At 39.7% G+C, this 22,263-nt stretch overlaps 1 protein-coding gene across 5 annotated transcripts in view; it reads right to left on the bottom strand.

Moving 5' to 3' along the window:
• LOC117406694 (AF4/FMR2 family member 3-like) overlaps nt 1-22,263 on the bottom strand; it is a 266,153-nt gene that overhangs the window by 68,161 nt on the left and 175,729 nt on the right. For all 5 annotated transcript variants that reach the window (XM_059028801.1, XM_034010963.3, XM_059028800.1 and 2 more), the window contains one exon: nt 10,969-11,020. In XM_059028801.1, coding sequence (XP_058884784.1) covers nt 10,969-11,020 — 52 coding nt within the window. The remainder of the gene's footprint in view (nt 1-10,968; nt 11,021-22,263) is intronic.

Raw genomic sequence — 22,263 nt, 5'->3', positions numbered from 1 at the left:
GACGCAGCTTCTCCCAGCACAGATATAGACTCCTGTCTTACTGTAACACACATAACTTCCTCTTTGGTATATCACTTTTCTCAGTGCTTCACTAACTTTTAAAACAGCGTAAACCCCAGTTGTCCCTTTTCCAACCACATTCACACATTACTGGAATTGTCGCAGCCAGGGACCCAACAAAACAAAAATAATAAATATGAATTATGCGACAAAGACTGGGACAGAGATCCTTTGTGAGGTTTGTTTATCCAAACTGAACAGCATGGAGATTCTTCTTGTCCTGTAATTTGTGGTATGAATTACAGTGAAATCGTGTATGTATCATTAAAGGGACTCATCAATATAGTGACAGTAAGCGGAGTTGACTCAGAGTTCATGTGGCAGGATGGCTCGCAGTGGTGAGGTGTGGTGACGTCACGGACCAGGAAGTAACTGAATCAAAACAGTGGATGGGCGGGTGAAGCTGATTGCTACTGCACTCAGCGTATTTAATAAATAAATAAACAAAACAAAAGATTTAAACAATCAACAAAACAAAGGGCACGAGGGCCAAACGAATCAGACAGACAAACAAGTAAGTGTTGTGCTGGCTAATCCAGCATGTTTTAGCAATTGTTAAATTCTGTCTTCTCTCTATCTCCCCGTACCTCCTCTCTGTACACCCAACCACGCAGCACAGACAGCTGCAGGTTCTTATACTCTGGCCGAGGGGTTAACTGGCTGTTAATTATCTTATTACCCCTCGGCCACAGTCTGCACGCGTTTGGTAAGGATGCGTGACTGTCAGCTAGTTAAATAATCAGTAGCTGATCAGTCATGCATCCTCACAGGGTTTTTAAATTATAAATATAAAAAACAATAACAAAAGAAGCAGCGCTTTAACCGCGCCGCAAACAAAAATACAAATAATAATAAATAGGGGCGGGACACTCCGCCACAGTTCACCAATAACCTGGCAAAAGAAGCTTAAAACACAGAATAAGTGTGATACAACAAATATTCATATTTTACTGTAGCACTAGGTATGCATTTATTACTATATTGTTAACAAAATATAATATTTTTAATATGTGGTCTACTCTACTGTACATGTAAAACATACTGTAGTAATCAAAATATAAGAACGCTGTAAACATGCACATTGAATAATGCACACAGTGCACATGAACATTTTCAGACAGCCACAAGAATAAAATAATTTTAACTTACAAAAAACTTGGCAATTTGAACCTACAGTATTTATTAAATGAAACTATTCTCAAAACCTAAGCCCCTGTAATATCTTGACAACACAAACCGCACACCTGTAAGTCTGTAGCAGTCTCGCCTTTCACAGTTCACTTGCCTTGTGAAGAAAAATAAAAAACTACGAAAGTACATCAAAATACTAATGGAAAAGAAATCAAACAGGCAAGGCATCCAAGAGATGGAAACAAATAAGAATGTTAGCAACCTAAAAAAGAAACAAATAAATTGGCTCATAAATTGAAAGTGTAGAAAGAAAGTACACATGGTAAGTTAGATAAATTGCTCAATTTCGCTGCCTGCGGGAGGCACAGCACAAAGGGACAGGTCTTGTCCGGGCAGAATAGGTTATTGATATATTTAGGGCATAGGCTTGCTGATCTGTGTACAAATCATTTGTCATTTATGAAAAATCTCAGCTTTGCCCCCGTTGACATGAAAGGAAAGGGGAATATTGTCTGCCTGCCATAATCATTTTCATCTTCCTGCCCCCCACCCCCAACCCCCAGAAGATTGCATATTTTTTCATTCTCTTTTTATTGCAGCAAACTGGTGCTCACTGGCATATTCAACATCCATTCATGTTTGTGCAGGGACCGAATGAGCTACTAAGATTACCAGCACAGAACTGGTTGGGATGGTATTGAAAATTATTTTAATATTTTCATGCTACTTTCTGGCTTGTAGATTGAATTTTAGATTCCAAAAAGAAATGGAAAAACAAACATCTTAGGATAAGAAAATAGGTTGTGACCTCTTAAAGAAATGTTTAAATGGAAAGTCTTTCCACTTAAAATCTTAGCTACTGATGGATACAATACGGGATTAAAAACACCTGCCTTGACATAGCCAATAGGGTATACGGCTACGACTGACACAACAGCACTAATTCAACATGACAAGTCTATGTTGTGTTGAAATTGTACTGGAGTGAAATGTGACGATTCTTCAATGATTTCCACCTCTAATTCTATCCTGTAAGTGGGGGGTGAAATCCACAGCAGTCTGTTATCCTGAGCGGTGGAGCCATCACTTTTGAGACTGACAAATGATCTTCTACTATCAACCCTCTATCAAAGTCTGTCTCACTTGCAACAGGGATACAGTCATTATACTGTATAACATAGAAAGCATGGCAGGACAAGTACAATAGCATATATTAACAAGTGTTTCCAAAATCCTTTACAGAAAAGCAACTCTGCTGTCAGGAGTTACAGGAGTTGCATAGTAAACTACCAGAATTTATCTTTATGGGTTGATCAGAAGGTTGTAAAACTCAGTCAATATCATTTGTAAAAATGTCACAAGCTGTTGATAAAAAGTAGTAATTTTTAAATAGTGTGTCTTAGTCAGTCTATTCTTTTGCAATAATAATCCAAACATTTTTAAATGTAAACCATTAATTTGTCCACCTGCACCACTCTGCCCCAAGTGGATGTAAAAATGAAATCCGTTAGAACTCACACGCAGCGCAAATGTGATGTTTCTTAAATCCAATGGGAACAGAGCGTTGCAGGAGGGGACAGGTTAATGATTAAACTTTGGTGTACCAGCTGAACTTAGAGAGAAGACATGTTTGGGAGGCCTTTTGAGGTCAAAAAGACACCAGGATGAGATGACTGAAGCAGTTAATGATCTACAAGGTGAATCTAAACAGGAAGAAAAATACATTTCCAAGAGCCTCTACAGGAAACTAACCTTTTCACTGCCACTAAAATCGAACGTTTGTGTTCTTAAAAATGGCATTTTTACATTGTTCTTTAAAAACTGTGTCAGAGGCACTGAAAAGGCTTGTCAGAGGCACTGAAAAGGTTAAAGTAAATGGTGCTTATAGTGCTGTACTTTCAGAGACTTTCATAGTGAAGAAAATACATTAAAAAGGAAAAGCTACCCTACTCAAAAATAATGAAATCAGAGAAAATGGCACCACACTTTTAAACTGACATTTCAATTGGATTACAGTGAATTTCTTATGTCAAATTGTAGTAACAACATAGTAAGTGATTGAACACTGCAGGTATCTGTCCCAATGGAATGCATTTTATCTCCAGTTGTGTTTTATGCATGCTGGTAGGAACAAAATGGATTTAGTTGGCTCCAGGCACTGGTGGTTTAATTGGTCAGTTTATAGGATGGTAATACGTTTCGAAAAGAGACAGTCACACACACCGCCCATCCCCATCTTAATGATAACTTTTCCACACTGTGACTCTGCAGAGAGTCTTTTTCTTTGTGCCTGGCTTAAATCCATCTTTCATCTGCTACTCTTGCTGGGTAGAGTTTCAAAGGAAAATTCACAGCTGCCCATCATTTCACATTTGTATGAAAAAGGGCCAAGCTGTGCTGTTGAAATTACATCTAGCTTATAATATTCTCACAGAGTATAACATTAGATATGGTTGAGAGTTAAACTATGATATATATTGAATTATATTGTGAAAAATGTTGAATTTAAATCAAGGGAAGTAATGTTAAAACTTTACAATGCATTAGTAAGACCTCATCTAGAATATTTTGTTCAGTTCTGGTCACCTTGTTACAAAAAGGATATTGCTGCTCTAGAAAGAAGAGCACGTTTAAAGGCATGTCGTATGCAGACAGGCTAAAAGAATTGAATCTGTTCAGTCTTGAACAAAGAAGACTACGTTGTGATCTGATTCAAGCATTCAAAATTCTAAAAGGTATTGACAATGTCGACCCAGGTGTCTTTTTCGACCTGAAAAAAGAAACAAGGACCAGGGGTCACAAATGGAGATTAGATAAAGGGGCATTCAGAACAGAAAATAGAAGGCACTTTTTTACACAGAGAATTGTTAAGGTCTGGAACCAACTCCTCAATAATGTTGTTGAAGCTGACCGCTGGGATCCTTCAAGAAGCTGCTTGATGAGATTCTTGGATCAATAAGCTACTAACAACCAAACGAGGAAGATGGGCCGAATGGCCTCCTCTAGTTTGTAAACTTTCTTATGTTCTTATGTTCCTTATAACTTTGGTTAATTCCCTTTCAGATATTCGGGCTTTAAACCTGTATTACAAATTTAAATCTAGCATTAACGTCGGCAAAATACTACCCTGACTGACTCTCTCTCCTGTGCATTTCAAAATATTAAAGGAATGCAGGCACACTCACCAGGGAGTCAACTCATATAAATCCCATAGGATGCGAAGGCAAGGCTGACAGGATGAAATTATAGCTGCGTGTTACAGGGGAGTACAAAGGGCTCATTTAGTCAGAGTTGGCAGCCTCAATGCTGATTTAGTCAGTGTGTAATACATTTTCAGATCCACAAGCGATTGGCAGCAACCACAATTAAGAGTCATAGAGAAAGCCAAGCGGCGGAGCTGAGAGTTTTGGTTCTTAAATGTATCCAATTATTAATTTTAATAGCCACTTGATTTGCTTCGTAGCCTGCTGATACATGAAGCACAGGGGACTTTGAGATCAGAAGCTGACAGCCTAAAGTCACTTCATCTGGCTGTCAACAGCTCAGACTAAAGAGTTAGAATGGACTTGTCCCCTTGTAAATATCTACTCCTGAAAATTGTGCCTGTCTGGTTGCAATGTGGAGTATGAATGTCTAGGAGGCTGTGGCGGAGTGTCCCGCCCCTATTTATTATTATTTGTATTTTTGTTTGCGGTGCGGGTAAAAGCGCCGCGTCTTTTATTATTATTTAAAAACCCCGTGAGGATGCATGGCTGATCAGCTACTGATTACTTAAATAGCTGACAGTCATGCATCCTTACCAAACGCGTGCAGACTCTGGCCGGGGGATAATAAGATAATTACCAACTAGTTAATCCCTCGGCCAGAGTATATAAACCTGCAGCTCTCTGCACTTGATGTTGGGGTGTTGGAGTAGAGAGTACGGGGAGCGGAGAGAAGGAATAATATTTAAAAAAACAATTGCTAATACGTGCTGGATAATCCAGCACGGCACTTACTTGTTTGTTTATTTATTCGTTTGGCCCTCGTGCCCTTTTGTTTATATTTTGTTTAAATATTTTGTTTGTTTATTATTAAATACGCTGAGTGCTTTTGCACTCAGTTTCACCCGCCCATCCACTGTTTTGGAGTCAGTTACTTCCTGGTCCGTGACGTCATCCACCACACCACTGCGAGCCAGACTGTCACATATGGTGTCCTGCGTGGGACAAAACAAACGCCTCCAATAGCCGGACCAGGAAAGAAAAGCTCGTTTTTTTTTGTTCGTTTTTTTTTTCAAAGTGGTTTTGTGTGTTTTTTGGGGGGAAAAAAAAAAAAAAAAAAAAAAAAAAAATATGGGAAGAAGCGGACGGAGGAAGCAGCAGCTACAGCAGCGTGGGGCCGGTCGCAGGTCCCACTGTAGCTCAACCATGCTGGACGTCTGCCCCACCTGCTTGAAAGGTGAGGAGTGGTGCTTCGCTGTTGGGGAAGTGGGTCACATAGCACCCGACCAACCCCCTCCATGGCAGGAGAAAGAGGAGCCTGCTGGTTCCACATCCACCGTCGTGGGAGGACTGCTTGCCCCTCCCACCTCCACCAGCAGAGGGTGAATGCCTGCTGGTTCCGCCTCCACCGTCGTGGGAGGACTGCTTGCCCCTCCCACCTCCACCAGCAGAGGGTGAATGCCTGCTGGTTCCGCCTCAGCCGCCGTGGGAGGACTGCTTGCCCCTCCCACCTCCACCAGCAGAGGGTAAATACCTGCTGGTTCCGTCTCAGCCGCTGTGGGAGGACTGCTTTCCCCACCCACCATCGCCATTGCCTGGGGATGGCTGTTCTGCATCACCTGGGGCTGCCTTTTGTTCTCCACAGGACACAGGGTACGAGGGAGAAGTGGAGCTCCCGCTGCCGCCTCCATGGCCAGGGGCTCCCCTCCCGAGTTCGCCTTCCGGGGGTCCGCTGCTGCTGCCGTCGCCTTCCGAGGGTCCGCTGCTGCTGCCGTCGCCTTCCGAGGGTCCGCTGCTGCTGCCGTCGCCTTCTGAGGGTCCGCTGCTGCTGCCGTCGCCTTCCGAGGGTCCGCTGCTGCTGCCGTCGCCTTCCGAGGGTCCGCTGCTGCTGCCGTCGCCTGGGGTCGCCAGGGATCCTGCTTCGCCTGGGGTCGTCGAGGGTCCGGCTTCGCCTAGGGTCACCGGGGATCCTGCTTCGCCTGGGGTCGTCGAGGGTCCGGCTTTGCCTGGGGTCGCCAGGGATCCTGCTTCGCCTGGGGTCGTCGAGGGTCCGGCTTCACCTGGGGTCGCCAGGGATCCTGCTTCGCCTGGGGTCGCTACACGATGGCCGGAGCTCCATGAAAGGGAGCTGCCAGAAATGAAGAAAGGGGGGGAGGTCAGGAGACCAGCTCCCCCAGCCGCACTTTCGCGGCTGGAGATCATGTGGTCGGAGCCCCACGGAGGGGAACTGCCGGCCATGAGGAAGGGGGGAGAGGTCAGGAGACCAGCTCCCCCAGCCGCACTTTCGCGGCAGGATAGAGTGTGGCGGGAGCCCCGGAAGAGGGAGCTGCCGGCCACGAAGAATGGGGGGGTGCCAGAGATTCCACCATGGCCACCCCCCAGAAGTAACTTGCTTCCCCCTCTTCCGGGACTTTAAGACTGAGGGGGGAGGTGGCCGTTGGGGCCATGTGTGCTGCGCACAAGGGGGGGCATGTGTGGCGGAGTGTCCCGCCCCTATTTATTATTATTTGTATTTTTGTTTGCGGCGCGGGTAAAAGCGCCGCGTCTTTTATTATTATTTAAAAACCCCGTGAGGATGCATGGCTGATCAGCTACTGATTACTTAAATAGCTGACAGTCATGCATCCTTACCAAACGCGTGCAGACTCTGGCCGGGGGATAATAAGATAATTACCAACTAGTTAATCCCTCGGCCAGAGTATATAAACCTGCAGCTCTCTGCACTTGATGTTGGGGTGTTGGAGTAGAGAGTACGGGGAGCGGAGAGAAGGAATAATATTTAAAAAAACAATTGCTAATACGTGCTGGATAATCCAGCACGGCACTTACTTGTTTGTTTATTTATTCGTTTGGCCCTCGTGCCCTTTTGTTTATATTTTGTTTAAATATTTTGTTTGTTTATTATTAAATACGCTGAGTGCTTTTGCACTCAGTTTCACCCGCCCATCCACTGTTTTGGAGTCAGTTACTTCCTGGTCCGTGACGTCATCCACCACACCACTGCGAGCCAGACTGTCACAGAGGCACATACAGAAAACCCTGAAATCCACCTTTAACAGATATAGGTCTTGCTTATTTAAATATTGGCCTTATGTATAAACAGAATGGCCTTCAATGTCAATTCAGTAGCACTACATTGACAATGCAATAGTTTTCTACAAAGAGACAATGGTAACATAACGGCTGCTATAGAGCTATTGTTAGAATAGTACTTACTATGATATGAACCAATGCACTGGTATTCCATTGCAGCACCATAGTACAAGTATGCTAATGTATTAGGATTGCTGTGCAATAGTTATTCCAAGTCCATTGAGTTGCTATTGGTAGTTATGCTGTTGGATGCTAATTGGTATCTAAATGGTATTTCATTTAAACACTTCTGTAAAACTACCTGTTCCGTGACAGCATGAACCTAAGATTTATTCTCACACCCTGCAGGGAAAATAATCACCACTGAAATCTAAAGCATTAAGGAAGTTGAAAAAAAGACCTTCTTGACAGCAGATAATAAAATGACTACAATCTTAAAGATAAAAGAAAACACGCAGCAGTCCGCTTTCTTCTTCTACTTGCAACTTTATTAAGCCACGGTCTGAATCAGTTTCTAATAAAGCAAAGCGTATCGCTTCTTTCGTACCTACAACTCAGGTTTTTTTCTACTCACAGAGATCTAGCATTTTTTAGTAGTATTTTCTTTATTTTTTTTCCATATGTTGCAGTTCACTGTTATCACACGTGCACACTTCCTTTTTTTTGTTCGTCTTCTTTTTTCTTTTTTCTCTGCCTTTCACACTGTGACCTTCCACCTCCCTACGTTCAAAACCATCTACATCTTAAAGGCACAGTGCTCCATTACAAACTAATTTGAGTCTAGCTATTGTAAACAACAGGTATTGTATGTGCCTTTCATTTCTGCAAGGTTTGAGATGTTCTGAATGATGGTGATGATTTCCCATACCCAAGGATACCAGTTCATGAATAGTAGAGACCTATGCAAATAAAGGATGGGGTCCAGTGTCCATTCTGAACTGCAGGTACCACCTTATTTCCAGACCCCGGAAGTTCAGTGTCAATAAAGACTGCATGAAGGTTTTAAATACATCAACTAATGCCCAACAGGGCTCAACACAAATAATTGCGGATGCAAAATTCAAATTGCATTGCGGCCAGGCAATTATTTTTCACTGCACCCTATATAAGATTAAGAGCAATGCAAATTACTCAACACACACAAATAATGATCCACAATTATGATAATGAGGGTCTCAATGAGTGCATCGGTCTATTTAGCGGCTGCACTTGCAGAGTTAGGAGTACGGAGAGCAGTAGTTCCTGTATGACATTTGTGGAGCACGAAAATATAAACCAAAAAAAACATGTCAGAGGAAGGGCAGCAAAGTCCTCTTGGAGCATGGAAAAGAAAAAAAACATTTTCTGAGAAGGAGCTGAGAGTCCTTATGGTAGAGGTCAGTCTGCATGAAAAGGAGTTGTTTGGAAAAGCATCAGCCAACATTAGTTATGCTGGGAAGTGATATGTATTGGCCTACCCTTTTTCAGCATGACATTCAGAAATGTGCCTAGCACTCTGGAAAAGGTGGATTGGGCTATCCATCCAAACATTCCAACTGTGGTCTGAAAGGAACCAGAGGCTAAGTAGTGCAGAGAACACAGCACTTTCACATGTGCAGGGATAGCGGTCCCTAGATTGACGCTGGGGTCTAGCTTATCCCTCAATTCAGCCATTAGGTCTAGGATGACCTGCAGAGTGAGATGATAATGCTTTAGCTCTGCATCCTCCGGCATCCGAAACAAAGTGACCCTGGGATTGAATATGCAGGGTCTTCTTCGTCTTGCCTTTCTCCTCTGAACATGTTCCTGCCTCTCCTCAACAAGAGCCAAGTGTTGCCGCATCAGGAAGTTACCAAAGCAGCCATCCTGAAGCCAATGACAGGTCTCTGCAGGTGTGTGCTTTTATACAGCTTTTAGTTACTCGTTTCAACAATGGTTTGCACCTTGTAAGAAGAGGTGTAAAGTTTTTGGAGGGTCAGCAATTGCCTAAGTGCAAGGCAAAATCCTTACATCACATTATAATAACAGTGCCTGCTTGGTATTCAGATCCCGCCCAGTTCCATGCTCTTTTCTTCATTTGAATGCATTTCAATATAATTTTAATGGATTAATGATGGCAAAGTGAATACATTCTTTACATCCACCGACTTTATGGCAGCATTATAGGGGTTTTGCACCCGCAAATCACTTTGCGCATATCCTTACATCACCCCCTTAACTTACTATTCAGATTTAACTGTAGCAAAAACACCGATTTTAAACATATTTTTATTTTATTTTGGTCATTCAGACCTCTTTGGCTTGAAAAATAAACTTTGATTGGTTTAAATGTAAAAAGTTCAGAGTAAAATTGCCTTTACTTGCTTTGATATCTGCCTCAACTCTGGATACATATAATTTTGCTTTCTCCATGACCAGCACACCACTCATGGAGTGCTTTATTAAAATCAGCAGCAGCTTTGTATAAGATACATCTGTTTTTACTGCTCTGCTGTCTTTCGTCTCCTTTGCAAATTGTTGGATTTTTTCTTGGTATTTTTCCAGTCAGGATCTTGTAGATTTCCAAAACATTAAACCCAAACAATGGTTGAAGAAAACAAATAGTTGGAGCACAGCCTCATCCTTAGGAGCATTAAGGTGCCGCCTGCTAAAAAAAAAAAGAATAAAACAAAAAATCTGCGTGTTCATCCCGGTGAACAAAGAATATTAGGCAGATGAGCATCGTATACTCCCCCCTCTGGACAAGGCTGGGAGTGAGGTGGTGGTGTTTGGAGAGGAGGTGGTAATTCGAAGCACGGCAGGACTGCGTTTGCGAAGTAGGTTTATATGCCAAATACAGATTGATGGGAACTTGCTGGTAATTGACCAATGAATAAATGTAATGTACTATGAACTGAATTAATGATACTAGATTTCCTGTCTGAAAATCTTGCATGCTTTATATTAATATCACTGACAATTTCCGAATACCGTATTCCCATTGCTGAGATGATACCTCTGTCAATCCAGCTAAAAGTGGTGTGTTTCTACTCAACAAATGTGTTGGTCCTTGTGTTTGGTCATCAAGATTTAAGGCCTAGAGCAGAGTGCCACCGAAAGCTCCTGGCAGTACTGTGCTGCACCGCTCCTCTGGTGGGCATACAGGAATGGCACTGCTTTAAATATCGTCAGTGTGTTCAATCTCATATGAATACATGTCTAGCGATGATGTGCAGGGCAGAATGACGCTCTGCTCATGTGTGTCCAGGCCTATAGCCTGTAATAGCTCAACTAAGGCAAAAGCAGGTTACTATCAGTTAAATTCTGCAACCAACAACAGTTCAGGTTTGTTTTAAAAGCTAAATGGTATTTTCATTTTCAAGTATAAATATGTTAAATAAATAAGTAAAAAATTTGATTTTCTGAAAATTAATTAGCCAGATTTACGTTAAATTAATTAGCAAAGTTACCAAGCACTGAAAATAACTCCCATAGTCATGGCTACAGGATAAAGACAGCTTACCTTGACATTGTCATCCTCATCACTGCTGATTTTCAGGTCATCCTCCAACATCCTGTAGATAGGAAACATAAAGACATATGATTTACCTTTCTGATTTAAAATGTAAAAAATGTAAATTTAATGTCCGGTCCAAGTCACAATTGGAAGATCTGTACTAGATATATAAGAATGATGATTCACTATTGGATCTAGAATAAAGAGTGGAGGAAAATTACTGGGACCACTTTTTGGCTAGGGTTTTGCCAAAGCTATTCCAAATGTTGAAATTCAGATGATACAAAAACAGTTAAATGGTATAAAGCAGATTTGTCCCAAATCAATATTCTACATCTTTAACTTGCATGTGTTTCATAAAACAAAAAAATGTATCCTGTATTAGCATCAACATTTCAATATTCAAGCTGTTAGTAACATGAAAAAACAACGCACATTTAAAAATGCAAATTTGACAGACAGACAAACAAATGTCTTCCATATAGCTCTAGATTCTGAACCTCTGAATGATGTGTGCTAATATATACCCAGAACAAGTTTCATCATACAGTATGAATAAGCTCTTCTGTAGATTTTTGTAAAGACAGACTGACACACATGGTGACTCCATTTACCCTCAGATTCTCACACTCCAAATAACTAAAGAATGTCATTTTCAAGTTTCATCACATCTGGATAAGCTGATCTCTAGATATTTGTAAACATGTAACTGTAACATACAGACAGAGAAAGAATGAATCTTGTTTATAAATCTCCCTCCCGACCTGTGAGGGCTCTGTGTAAAGGGAACAGAGTGCCCCGGACTGGATGGCCTGACAATTCATTCCCATGGATAGGTGGAAGTTGGCCATCTAGAAAGGGGGCAGAGCTATGGTATACCAAGTCATCGACCCAGGATTGGAGGAGAAACGGTTGCACTCCCTAACCAAGTGGGCGTGACTGAAGGTACAAATAGGGGATGTGGCTTGGTGATCTGTTCCTTTGTTTATGGTTAAAAGAAACGCTGAAGGATGAAAGTAAAATAACTGTGAGTGTTTAGTGTTTGTTTATTTTGTTGAGCCTAATTGTACTGTTTGTTATTTATTAGACGGCTAACACGATTCGGAGCTGTCGCTTAAGGCCAGCAAACCGGGACAACACTGCACTATTGTTCACGGATAAATTGTAATTACACCACTTGCACGTTACCACTCACTGTGGACATGTGATCGTGTGTGTGTCTTGTGTGTGTTTAATACTGTGTATATTATTTCGGGACTGTAACCCGTTGTTTAAACAGTGCAATACACATTTGCCTGGGATTATTGTTTACGGTCACAAACGACCTGGATTACAAACCCTCCCTCAAATAAAACATTGTTTGGACATTGCAGTGACTTGTTTGTCATTACTTGTGCACAACATCACATCTACACCTGCTCACTACAGCCACTTTGCCACAAACATACAGACAGGCAGTTGGATTATTGTAGAAACCTATCATGTGTGGGCTATGTACTGCATGTACGTATGTACACCCGTCTGTTTGATTGATTTGACTGATTATTTTGAATTTGTAAGTCTAATTTCTGTTCAACCAGTCATCTTCTCAAATATTCTCATGTATATTCTCATCTTGACTAATTTGGGGCAAGGCTCAGTTGTATTGTCTCTAAATGGTTTATCATTTTTAGACACAAAAGCACATTTATTTGGGAATCTTAAAAGAAAGATTTAAAAAAAGAAGAGCATATTATGGTTAGTAGATAGGCTGATGTATTTTATTAATAAACAATCCTTTAAAATCAATTACTAAACTCTCATTAGCATAACAACATTCTTACAAGTCTCTTATCCTCTTTTAGACTTTAGTACCTGTTGAACAGTACTCGTATATCTTCGTTTATGTTGATCCTACATCTACACTTTTGGTCTTGATAGATTCCTCAGGCTTTTATCTTTCATATGAGACTATCTATGCCTTTTTAGGGAGCCGTCAAAAAAACCCAAATAACCCCCAGAGAAGTGGTACAGAGTGATTGAGGATTTTTTTAAAATCAGAATTGTCGCTTAGAGGATCCACTGGACTCATCACCATTTTTTTTTTCAGACATTTCTGAAAAAAAAAATCCTCTTGGTGTGCTCAATCACACTGTACCATTACTCCGCTTCATCACGCTCTGAAACTACAAAAGAGCTCTGAATTATGGGGTTTTATTTTTTGACGTGCATTCAAAGGCTGGGCCCGCCAACAGGTCCATTTCCATACAGTTACGGTTTTATTTAGCAAGCTTTATAATGTTTGTTTTTTTATCTGTTTGTCTACGGTATGTCAAATACTGCATTCATTTTATCCTCCACCTGTTCCATAACAGTAATTAAAATTGGAAAGTGCTTTCTGTTTGTTTATGAGAAGATTAATTGCAGGTGAGAATTATTATCTTAAGAGATGAATTACTACACTTCTCTTTGTTTTACATTTTTATTTGTATTCTGCATCAATCAAAAATTAAGCAAAGCACATAGTCATTTAAGAAAATTGTCAAGTAAATTCGAAAGCACCATGCCTCATTTTGGTTACAACTTCTTGCACATTGAGCAATTCCTATTACCGATGTATGAAGTCTTTATTTTTCAAAAGGGAACAGAGGGACCTTTTACAGGAGACAGCATCAAATTGAGCACATGAATACAAGAATTAAATGAACTTCACCACCATAACCACCCACTGTCAACACTCACTGAAATTCATAATTCAGGCCCATGACAACAGGTGCAGTGTTAAACTGCTGTAAAAATAGCCTTAATAACACAGAGGCCAATAGCACTGTAATAACAGTGGCCCAGCTTACCCAGGTGTAGAATCTAATACAATGTATGCTCCAGGTCACTGTAGTATGCACTTTACCTCTCCTATTAATAGGCAAAGTCAGCCATTGAGACAAACCTAGTCCTAAACAAGACTTTAATGAAATAAGCTTTTCTTTTCCACTGTATTGGCTGTTTTCGCATGGGTGTAGGATCCAATGGCCTGCAGTATAGGGTCGTGACTAGTCCTTTTTTGTTTATATTTGTCAGCTGTTTGGGCCACTTTGGTCTTGACCTTATGGTACTAGGTTGGGAAATAGGTTGACCTCAAGAAATTGACATAAAATTGGTAACATTGTTTCTTAGAAACATCAAATAAAAACCAAACACAACTAAAGTCCAAGATGGAAATAACCATATATTTCCAACTATTGTCTCTCCTTAAAAAAAACACACAACCATATTTTCCTATCAAAATTCAATGACTAGTCTTACAAAACTGTATAAGACAGTTGTCTGATGGTCTGGGTCAATGGGCTTTCCCTTTAACTGTTAGGGCTTCAGCTATGCCTTGAAAATAATAGATAATAGTACCGGAAAGTCTCTTCAGCCACAATGTTCCTGTTCCCACTGTCTGCTGTGAAAGGGAAGTCTCTTGGGAAGAAGTCTTTCAAGATAGTGGAGGCAATGCCAATGCTCTTAGTGTAACAGCTTGTTTGTCCAGACCCAACACAACAGTAATACAATTGCAATCAGAAAAATAATATGCTTTACCAACAGTGGTTTTAAAGTGAGCAGGTTAACACATTATCAGAATTACAGGCTTTAAAGCCTATATCAGGGAGGTTGCAACTTACGTACAAACAGCTCAGTAAAAAAATATTTCAATAAATCTTCCCTATTATGAATTCCTGTAATTTCAATTTTCCTGTATAAAATATGAACATGTTATGTTAAAAGTGATTTTTAGTGGTATTTTATTTCAAAGCTTTTAAATACCAAAATGTATCACTCCTTGAAGATATTTCATTGTTGGACTTGTGGTGCGTCCTCCTCTACTATTACTATTACTACTACTTACTATTTAAGAGGTCACATTGGGGAAGAAAGAGACATGGAAATGTGATTTATAGGAAAAGCAATGGTTGGTTACGATGCAAAGAACTAGAGTGTGAAGATTTGGGAGATTTGAGTTATTTTAAAGTCATGTGTAACCATTCACTGCTTTTCCAGTGACTCACCTGTTTCAATGCAATGAGACAAAAAATATAGCAATAAAAGAAATCAAATACAGGTTTACCTCAATATATTCGCCTTTTATAATGTTCAGATTTATTAAGTGATGGTAATACATATTAGGTAAGATTTGCTTGAATTGTTTTGCTGACTCTATGTACTTTAATGTGTCCTAATATGTAGAGGCCTGCCAATGTATCAGTTGCAAAGCCTATTTACAGAAGGTCAAACATGGGAAAGTATAGGCGGTCAAATCAAATACCATTTAGATACCATAATAATACCATAATTCCTTAGACATAAACCATTAGCAAACTACATCTTTACCACCAATGGCAACACAGTAAATAACTGCTCTTATCTGTAATGGGATATTTTGTATTTTTTATATTTTTAAAGGGATATTTTGGAATGTGATACTTTGTAATGTGATACTTTCTAACAACTCTTAAGTCGCCAGGATAAGGGCGTCTGCTAAGAAATAAATAAAAATAATTATTGCACAGTAGTCCTGTTACGTTAGCACACTGATACCATGGTACTGCAAAGAATTAGCAGTGTGTATTAATTGTTATTGTTACAAATAATAACATTTTAATGACCATTGTAGCAGCCCTACCATTGCCTCTTATTACAGAACACTGTCACTGAAGAACACTTGGTAAATGAAGGCACACACAGCAGGGACACCAAGGCGCACTACCACAGGCGGGACTGGCCACAGCGGACCGAGTTCTCTGTGGGGAGGAACAACGTCAAGTGGGAGCCACTGGTGGACCCCCGGAAGGTGCTGATTCCACCACTGCACATCAAACTGGGCCTTATGAAACAATTTGTCAGAGCTCTAGATAAGGAGTTGGCAGCCTTCAAGTACCTTCAAGACTTCTTCCCTAAGCTGTCTGAGGCAAAGGTCAAAGCCAGTGTCTTCGTCGGACCACAGTTAAAGAAGATCCTGGAGTGCAATGAATTCCCCAAGAAGCTCACTAGTAAGGAGAAAGCGGCTTGGAACAGCTTTGTCGCAGTGGTTCGGGGCTTCCTGGGCAATCACAAGGCCGAAAACTATGTGGAGCTGGTTGAGACTCTGGTGAAGAACTACGGCACAATGGGCTGTAGGATGTCCCTCAAAGTCCATATCCTTGATGCTCATCTTGATAAATTCAAGGAGAACATGGGAGCGTACTCGGAGGAGCAAGGCGAGCGCTTCCACCAGGATATACTGGACTTTGAACGCCGCTACCAAGGACAGTATAACAAGAACATGATGGGAGACTACATTTGGGGGCTGATTCGTGAAAGTGATTTACAGTATAATCGTAAATCTCGAAAAACTACTCACTTCTAAATCTTTTGTAGTCATTTTTGTATTACTTTAGTATAAATACATGTTAATTTGGATTCATATGTTGTTTTTTTCTGACTTTATGTGAACGAAAAGACACAAATTCGCCCGTTTTCTCATTGGAAATAGGTAAATTTCAAAATATCACTGTCTGGTCACAAAAGCAAAGTTTGTGGGGAATAATAGCCATTTTCTATACTTTTGAGGCATAAGCAATTAGGAAATATCACTTACTACCCAGGAACAAAAATCTACTTAGCCTTTAAGGCCGCCACACACCAGACATGATACGATTTTTCATTGGGCGACAAGATACTTTTAAATTTATAATGTAAATTTACCATCCTCAGCTACAACACCTATCCTCTGTTGGATCTTCCAAACAAGACTCAAAACCAACCAATCAAGCAGTGAATCCGGTTCCTGTCACCACCGCACCAGCCAATCCACTCCCAGTCAGCTCAAATGACGCTCCAGTAACAAGCAGTTCAGACTCCATCGTACACTGTAATTGCTCTGTTCATTTCTCAGGCAATGCCCAATTTAAAAATAAGGGTTTAAAACCCTAACAAGTTAATAAAAAATAAACTACATTAGTAAATAAACTACATTACTAAATAAACGCATTCCCTTATGGAACAAACATATATTTTTAATATATGGTAGAAAAGTATGACGCTTATATTTTCATATATAGAAATTGGCCCCTTTTTTATATATTTAAAATATAAGGGATATATTTACAATATATTTTAGTCTGTAATCCATATATTTATTTTATATGGATTACAGACTAATGAAAATATATGGGGCATCATATATTTTCAACATATAAAATAAATATATGGATTACAGACTATATTTAAAATATATCCCATATATTTTAAATATATAAAAATGGGCCAATTTCTATATATGAAAAATATAAGGATCATATAAGGAGGGGCGAAGATGAACACACATTGTCTTCCGAAGCGTGTGCCGTCTGCTGACCGCTTTTTTTCACACTGCGGACTCACCATGCAGCCACCCAAGAGCTACAGCGTTGGAGGACAACGCAGCTCTCGGGCAGCTTACAGGCAAGCATGCAGGCACCCGGCCAGACTACAGGGGTAGCTGGTGCGCGGTGAGCCGAGGACACCCTGGCCGACCTAACCCTCCCTCCCCCTGGGTGGTGCTCGGCCAATTGAGCGCCGCCCTCTGGAAGCTCCCATCCTCGGTCGGCAAAGGAACAGCCTGGACTCGAACTCGCCACGTCCAGACTATAGAGCGCATCCTGCACTCCACGTGGAGTGCCTTTATTGGACGTGCCACTCGGGAGCTCCATCCTTGTTTTTTATTTAAAAAATGTTCAGGACTATTTTCTTTCTTTACTCAGTGGAAAGGTACCCAACAAATCAGTACAAGTTCAAGGTAAATCTAGGTTTTAAGGTTTTTTTTAAAAGAAAACAATCGTAAAAAATAATTTTCTAATAGAGTTAATGCCCTCTCGATGATGGCTCTACCGTGTGATAGTTGACCTTGACTTTCATTAGTGCTCTCGCCTTCGGCTCTGGACCCATAACTCCCATTGCGGTCAACTATCACATGTAGAGCCATCATCGATGGGCACTATCGCTTAAGTAGATGGGGGGCATTAAAACTATGGCCAAAATTTTTCATTACCCCATAGAATTAACAAATTCATAAATGTTTTGTTAACATAGTGAATTACATACCGCTTTGTAGTTTTCCATATACTTAACGAAAAACTGACACATGTAAAAAATGTAATGTGACATTTTGAAATCTAACATGAAATACTATACTACTATTATGGCTTCCGGTAGACTTTTGCGATAACATTTTGTAGTTTCATTGATTACATAATGTTAAATAAAGGATCAAAATTATGTTCATATTTTGTTTTTATTATGTCTCAATCCTAAAATTCTAGGTGATGCAAAACTTTTGGCCATAGCTGTACATTATATTCGAGTACATAGCCTGCTGTGTGGTACTGGAAACTACCATTAAATTGACTGATCCAAACTGGCGTTTACTTTCCAAAGCTTGTGAAGGATTCTAGACAGTACATAAACAGTAGAGCATCTGGATCTGGCTTACACAGAGTCATTTTCCTGGAGATTTATTACAGGCCAAACTGCCTCAATGTACAGGCAATACACTCTTTAAATGCCCACCCATAAAAATTCAGAAGGACTTCTGGAATGGCAACAGTAACTCACATATTCAGAAGAGGATCTCTATTTCACTGGGAAGTAAAACACAGGACAATCTGCTTTCAAATAACAAGGCCTTCTCATATTTCTCTGGTATGATGTGAAGGAAAATGAAAGATCCTCAAAGAAACAAGAGGTCGCATGTGGGTTGACAGACAATGGCATGCTTTAAGCAACTCTTTTCTGCTTCGTGATGGTAAAAATCCAAAGTCCCATGATTCTTCAGTCAGTTCTGTCCCCTTTTTTTGTCACTTGAAGGCTTCAAAAAATGTCCAAACTTTAGGTTTTCCTTTCCACCGTGGTTTCATTCCTAGTATTTCTGCCCTGTAAAAGGTTGCTTTACTTGGTTTAAGCTTCAATTTCTCCTTCCTCTCTCTTTCTCTGAGCTACTGATTCAGCCTGTTCTAAATCTCAAATGAAAGTATCTAACATCTATTAAAAATTGCCAGTAGCCTTTTTTTTTTATATCTGTTCCCATACTCAACTCTATGGACCAAGTTATTGTGAAAAAGTGGCATTTCACTGCAGACAACACTGTGCAAACTCCCCCAGCTAAAAGATTCTGCAGCAGGTTTCAGATTTCAGATTTCTGCCAGCCTTCTTCCTTCAGTGTAGTCCTTCCAGAAATCGGTCATGCAAAAACCTCAGTCTCAATTCATCACAATCTTTTAAAAAGGTTACAACAAAAGATGATTTTTTGACCCAGTGGTGACAACACAGAAGTTTAAGGCAATCGCTAGGATAAAGGTTGAGGGGTCACAAAAAAAAAAGTTATTTCCAGCTATTGTTTCCAGAAGGTTGATAACTTAAAAGTCTGTGGTGATAATAAAGCTTTATAGGTGTTTCCTACAAAATGTAATTAGTAGAACCAAAACATCATTTAGAACAAAACGTGTTTTGATTTCTGTAATTTAATATAGCTTGAAGATGTAATTTATAACCTCATACAATTGCATGCCTATTATCTCACGGAGTGACCAAGTCACAAAGGACTCAAGAAGGTGGGAGTTTGTGTATCTATGGCTGAAACGAGGTGAAACTAAGAGTGCAAAGAGAAAGGAGGCCTTATTCCCATTAGACCAGATACTGGTAGTACATTTTGTGGACACTCCAGTTCAGAAAAGAGGGTAGTTCAGATGAAGGGTGTTCTTCTGTATTTATGTGGGAGAAAGCAGCTTTAATGAATATCCCCTGAAAACTTGCCAATGACTTTTGGCAATATCTTTAATCTCGCTCAAAGAGAAAATTCAATATATTTGCATGGTGAAACTTGTTCAGATTCAATAACTAAAAGACAATCTGGTCATATAAATAGTTTTATCAGATTTGTGAATTGGGTTGGTGAGTAATCTGATTTCTTGTGACATGATCTGAGGACCTATGTAACCCATTTAAAGTATTTTTACAATTGGATGTCTCAGTCTTGTAAAGTTGTAAAATCTGAAAACAGATAAGCAGCAGGTGCAGTACTGTTCAGGCTCAATGATCTTTACTAAAGGCTATACGCCAAAAATAGAAAATCAATAAAGACATTCTTTAATGAACTCCAAAATCAGTGTCTACTGTAACAACCTTACAACCAAACCAAAAAATGCAGGGAACACAGCAACGAGGTAAATCTATATAACAAAAACAATATTCTGTGTTTGCAGAGTCAGGATGCTTTATATTGCTATAGAAAGCTGACCAATAAGGAATACAATATTATTGTTTCATTGTTTGCATTAGTACAGTATCGGTACAGTTTTAAAAAAATATATTAGAAATATATAGCTATAAATGCAGGTATTTTGTTAAGTATATTCCATCTGCAGCATTGGTAATATATATATATATATATATATATATATATATATATATATATATATATATATATATATATATATATATAGATTTTGTTTCTGTGTTTATTTGCTTCACAGCCATGTTGTTTGTGGTAAATAAAGCAAATAATAATAATTATTGTTTTTGTTTCTATTGTAAGACCACGTTTTTGTACACTAGTTCAAAGTAACATTTCAGGATGTAGTTAATGTATGCCCCATAAGTTAGCATTAAAGTATGTAAAGTATTTATTGAAAGTACTCATGTCTTCAAGGCAATGTTGCTTTTTACTCACCCGAAATACATTTTACTCACATGGAGGGGTTGGGTGGATTTTCACAAATCAGCATTATTGTATGGCACTCGTAGTATAGTAACGACAGCGTTAGTAGCAATTGATTTTCAAACGGAATTTGTTAATAAAATCAGTCTGATAATACTTTGAAATTGAGTCGACGAGGTCGTTAATGAACACATTTCTCAGTAATTGTTGCAGGTCACGTACATCACTTCCTTTCTCAATGCTACATAAGGGGAACTTGTTAATCAAAATGCATGCTAACGAGATCAAGAAAAATAATTCGCTGTTATCACTTGCTGGAAGTGTACAGGCATAACAGACACCGCTCTGTTCCCAGGCGGTGTCTGTCCCTCTGTGTTGCACAGGCTGACATGCAGATAGAGGGGGAAGAAAAATAGTACTTTTTTATCTGATTTTTTTTTTTTGGATGGGCCAGGAGGTAAGCCAACTCTGTAGGCTTGGTTGGAATTTATTTTCTTATGTTGACATAAAAAAAATGTTCAGGACTATTTTCTTAGAATGTCTTTACTCATCGGAAAGGTACCCGACAAATCAGCAGAAGTTCAAGGTAAAGGTTTTAAGGTGTTTTTTTTTAAAGAAAACAAAGGTAAAAAATCGTTTTCTAATAGCGATACTGCCCTCTCGATGATGGCTCTACCGTGTGATAGTTGACCTTGACTTTCTTTCTCTGGCACTCTATCGCCGCCTTGATAAATAAACTGAATATGCTTCGAGATAGCCACCAAACCTTGCAGTATTATAAGAATTTTTTTTATGCATACAAACGTGTGAATATGGAAGTGCATATTGTACATACAACAGGAGGAATATTCTGAGGAGGCTAAGTGGTTACGTTTCTTCCTCCTCGCCTTTCTCAAGTGCGTCAAACATTTCTTTGTCGCCCAGCAATACTCGAAGTACAGCTATAATGTGCAGGATACAACATGCTACGAAGATCCTAGTCACAGTTTGGGGGTCGTATTGATGCACACCCCCTGATTTGTTGAGGCACTGAAACCTCATTTTTAGAAAACCAAAGGTCCACTTGATCACATTCCTAATGGACCTGTGTGCCCTATTGTACGCCTGTTCTTAGTTTGTGTGTGGATTAGATACAGGTGTTAAAAGCCAGGGATGCATTGCAAATCCGCAATCACATTCTATTCATTATTTGTAATGAATACTCTTAGGTTTTTATTTGTATAATTCTAATAAAATCTACAGTAGAGGTCAGTTGTCATATAATGTACTTATCCAGGCTACAGTTGCATTGATAATTTCTTGGTAGTAATACAACAAACGTTCCATAAGGTTACAAATGGTTAAAACAAGTGAATAAATCCCATTCATAACCACAAGTATAGAAAAGGCTAAAATATATTCATAACTACTACAAATAATGAATTATATAGGTAGGACTGACCTACTAATTTGCCATCTGGTGTATTGGGTCTCTGAAATGATTAAACACAGCAGATTGTGTCAAATGTATGTCATGACAGGAGCCAGGGAAATCTGCACATACGTTCCAGATGGTATAGGATGTATTATAAATCACCTGCACGTTTAGTGAATGGAACCTCATCCTTTTC

The sequence above is a fragment of the Acipenser ruthenus genome, chromosome 8 (assembly GCF_902713425.1).
Source record: "Acipenser ruthenus chromosome 8, fAciRut3.2 maternal haplotype, whole genome shotgun sequence".
In the NCBI taxonomy this organism is placed as follows: domain Eukaryota; kingdom Metazoa; phylum Chordata; class Actinopteri; order Acipenseriformes; family Acipenseridae; genus Acipenser; species Acipenser ruthenus.
Note: the sequence above shows the minus strand (reverse complement) of the source record. Positions and strands in the feature narration are given on the sequence as shown.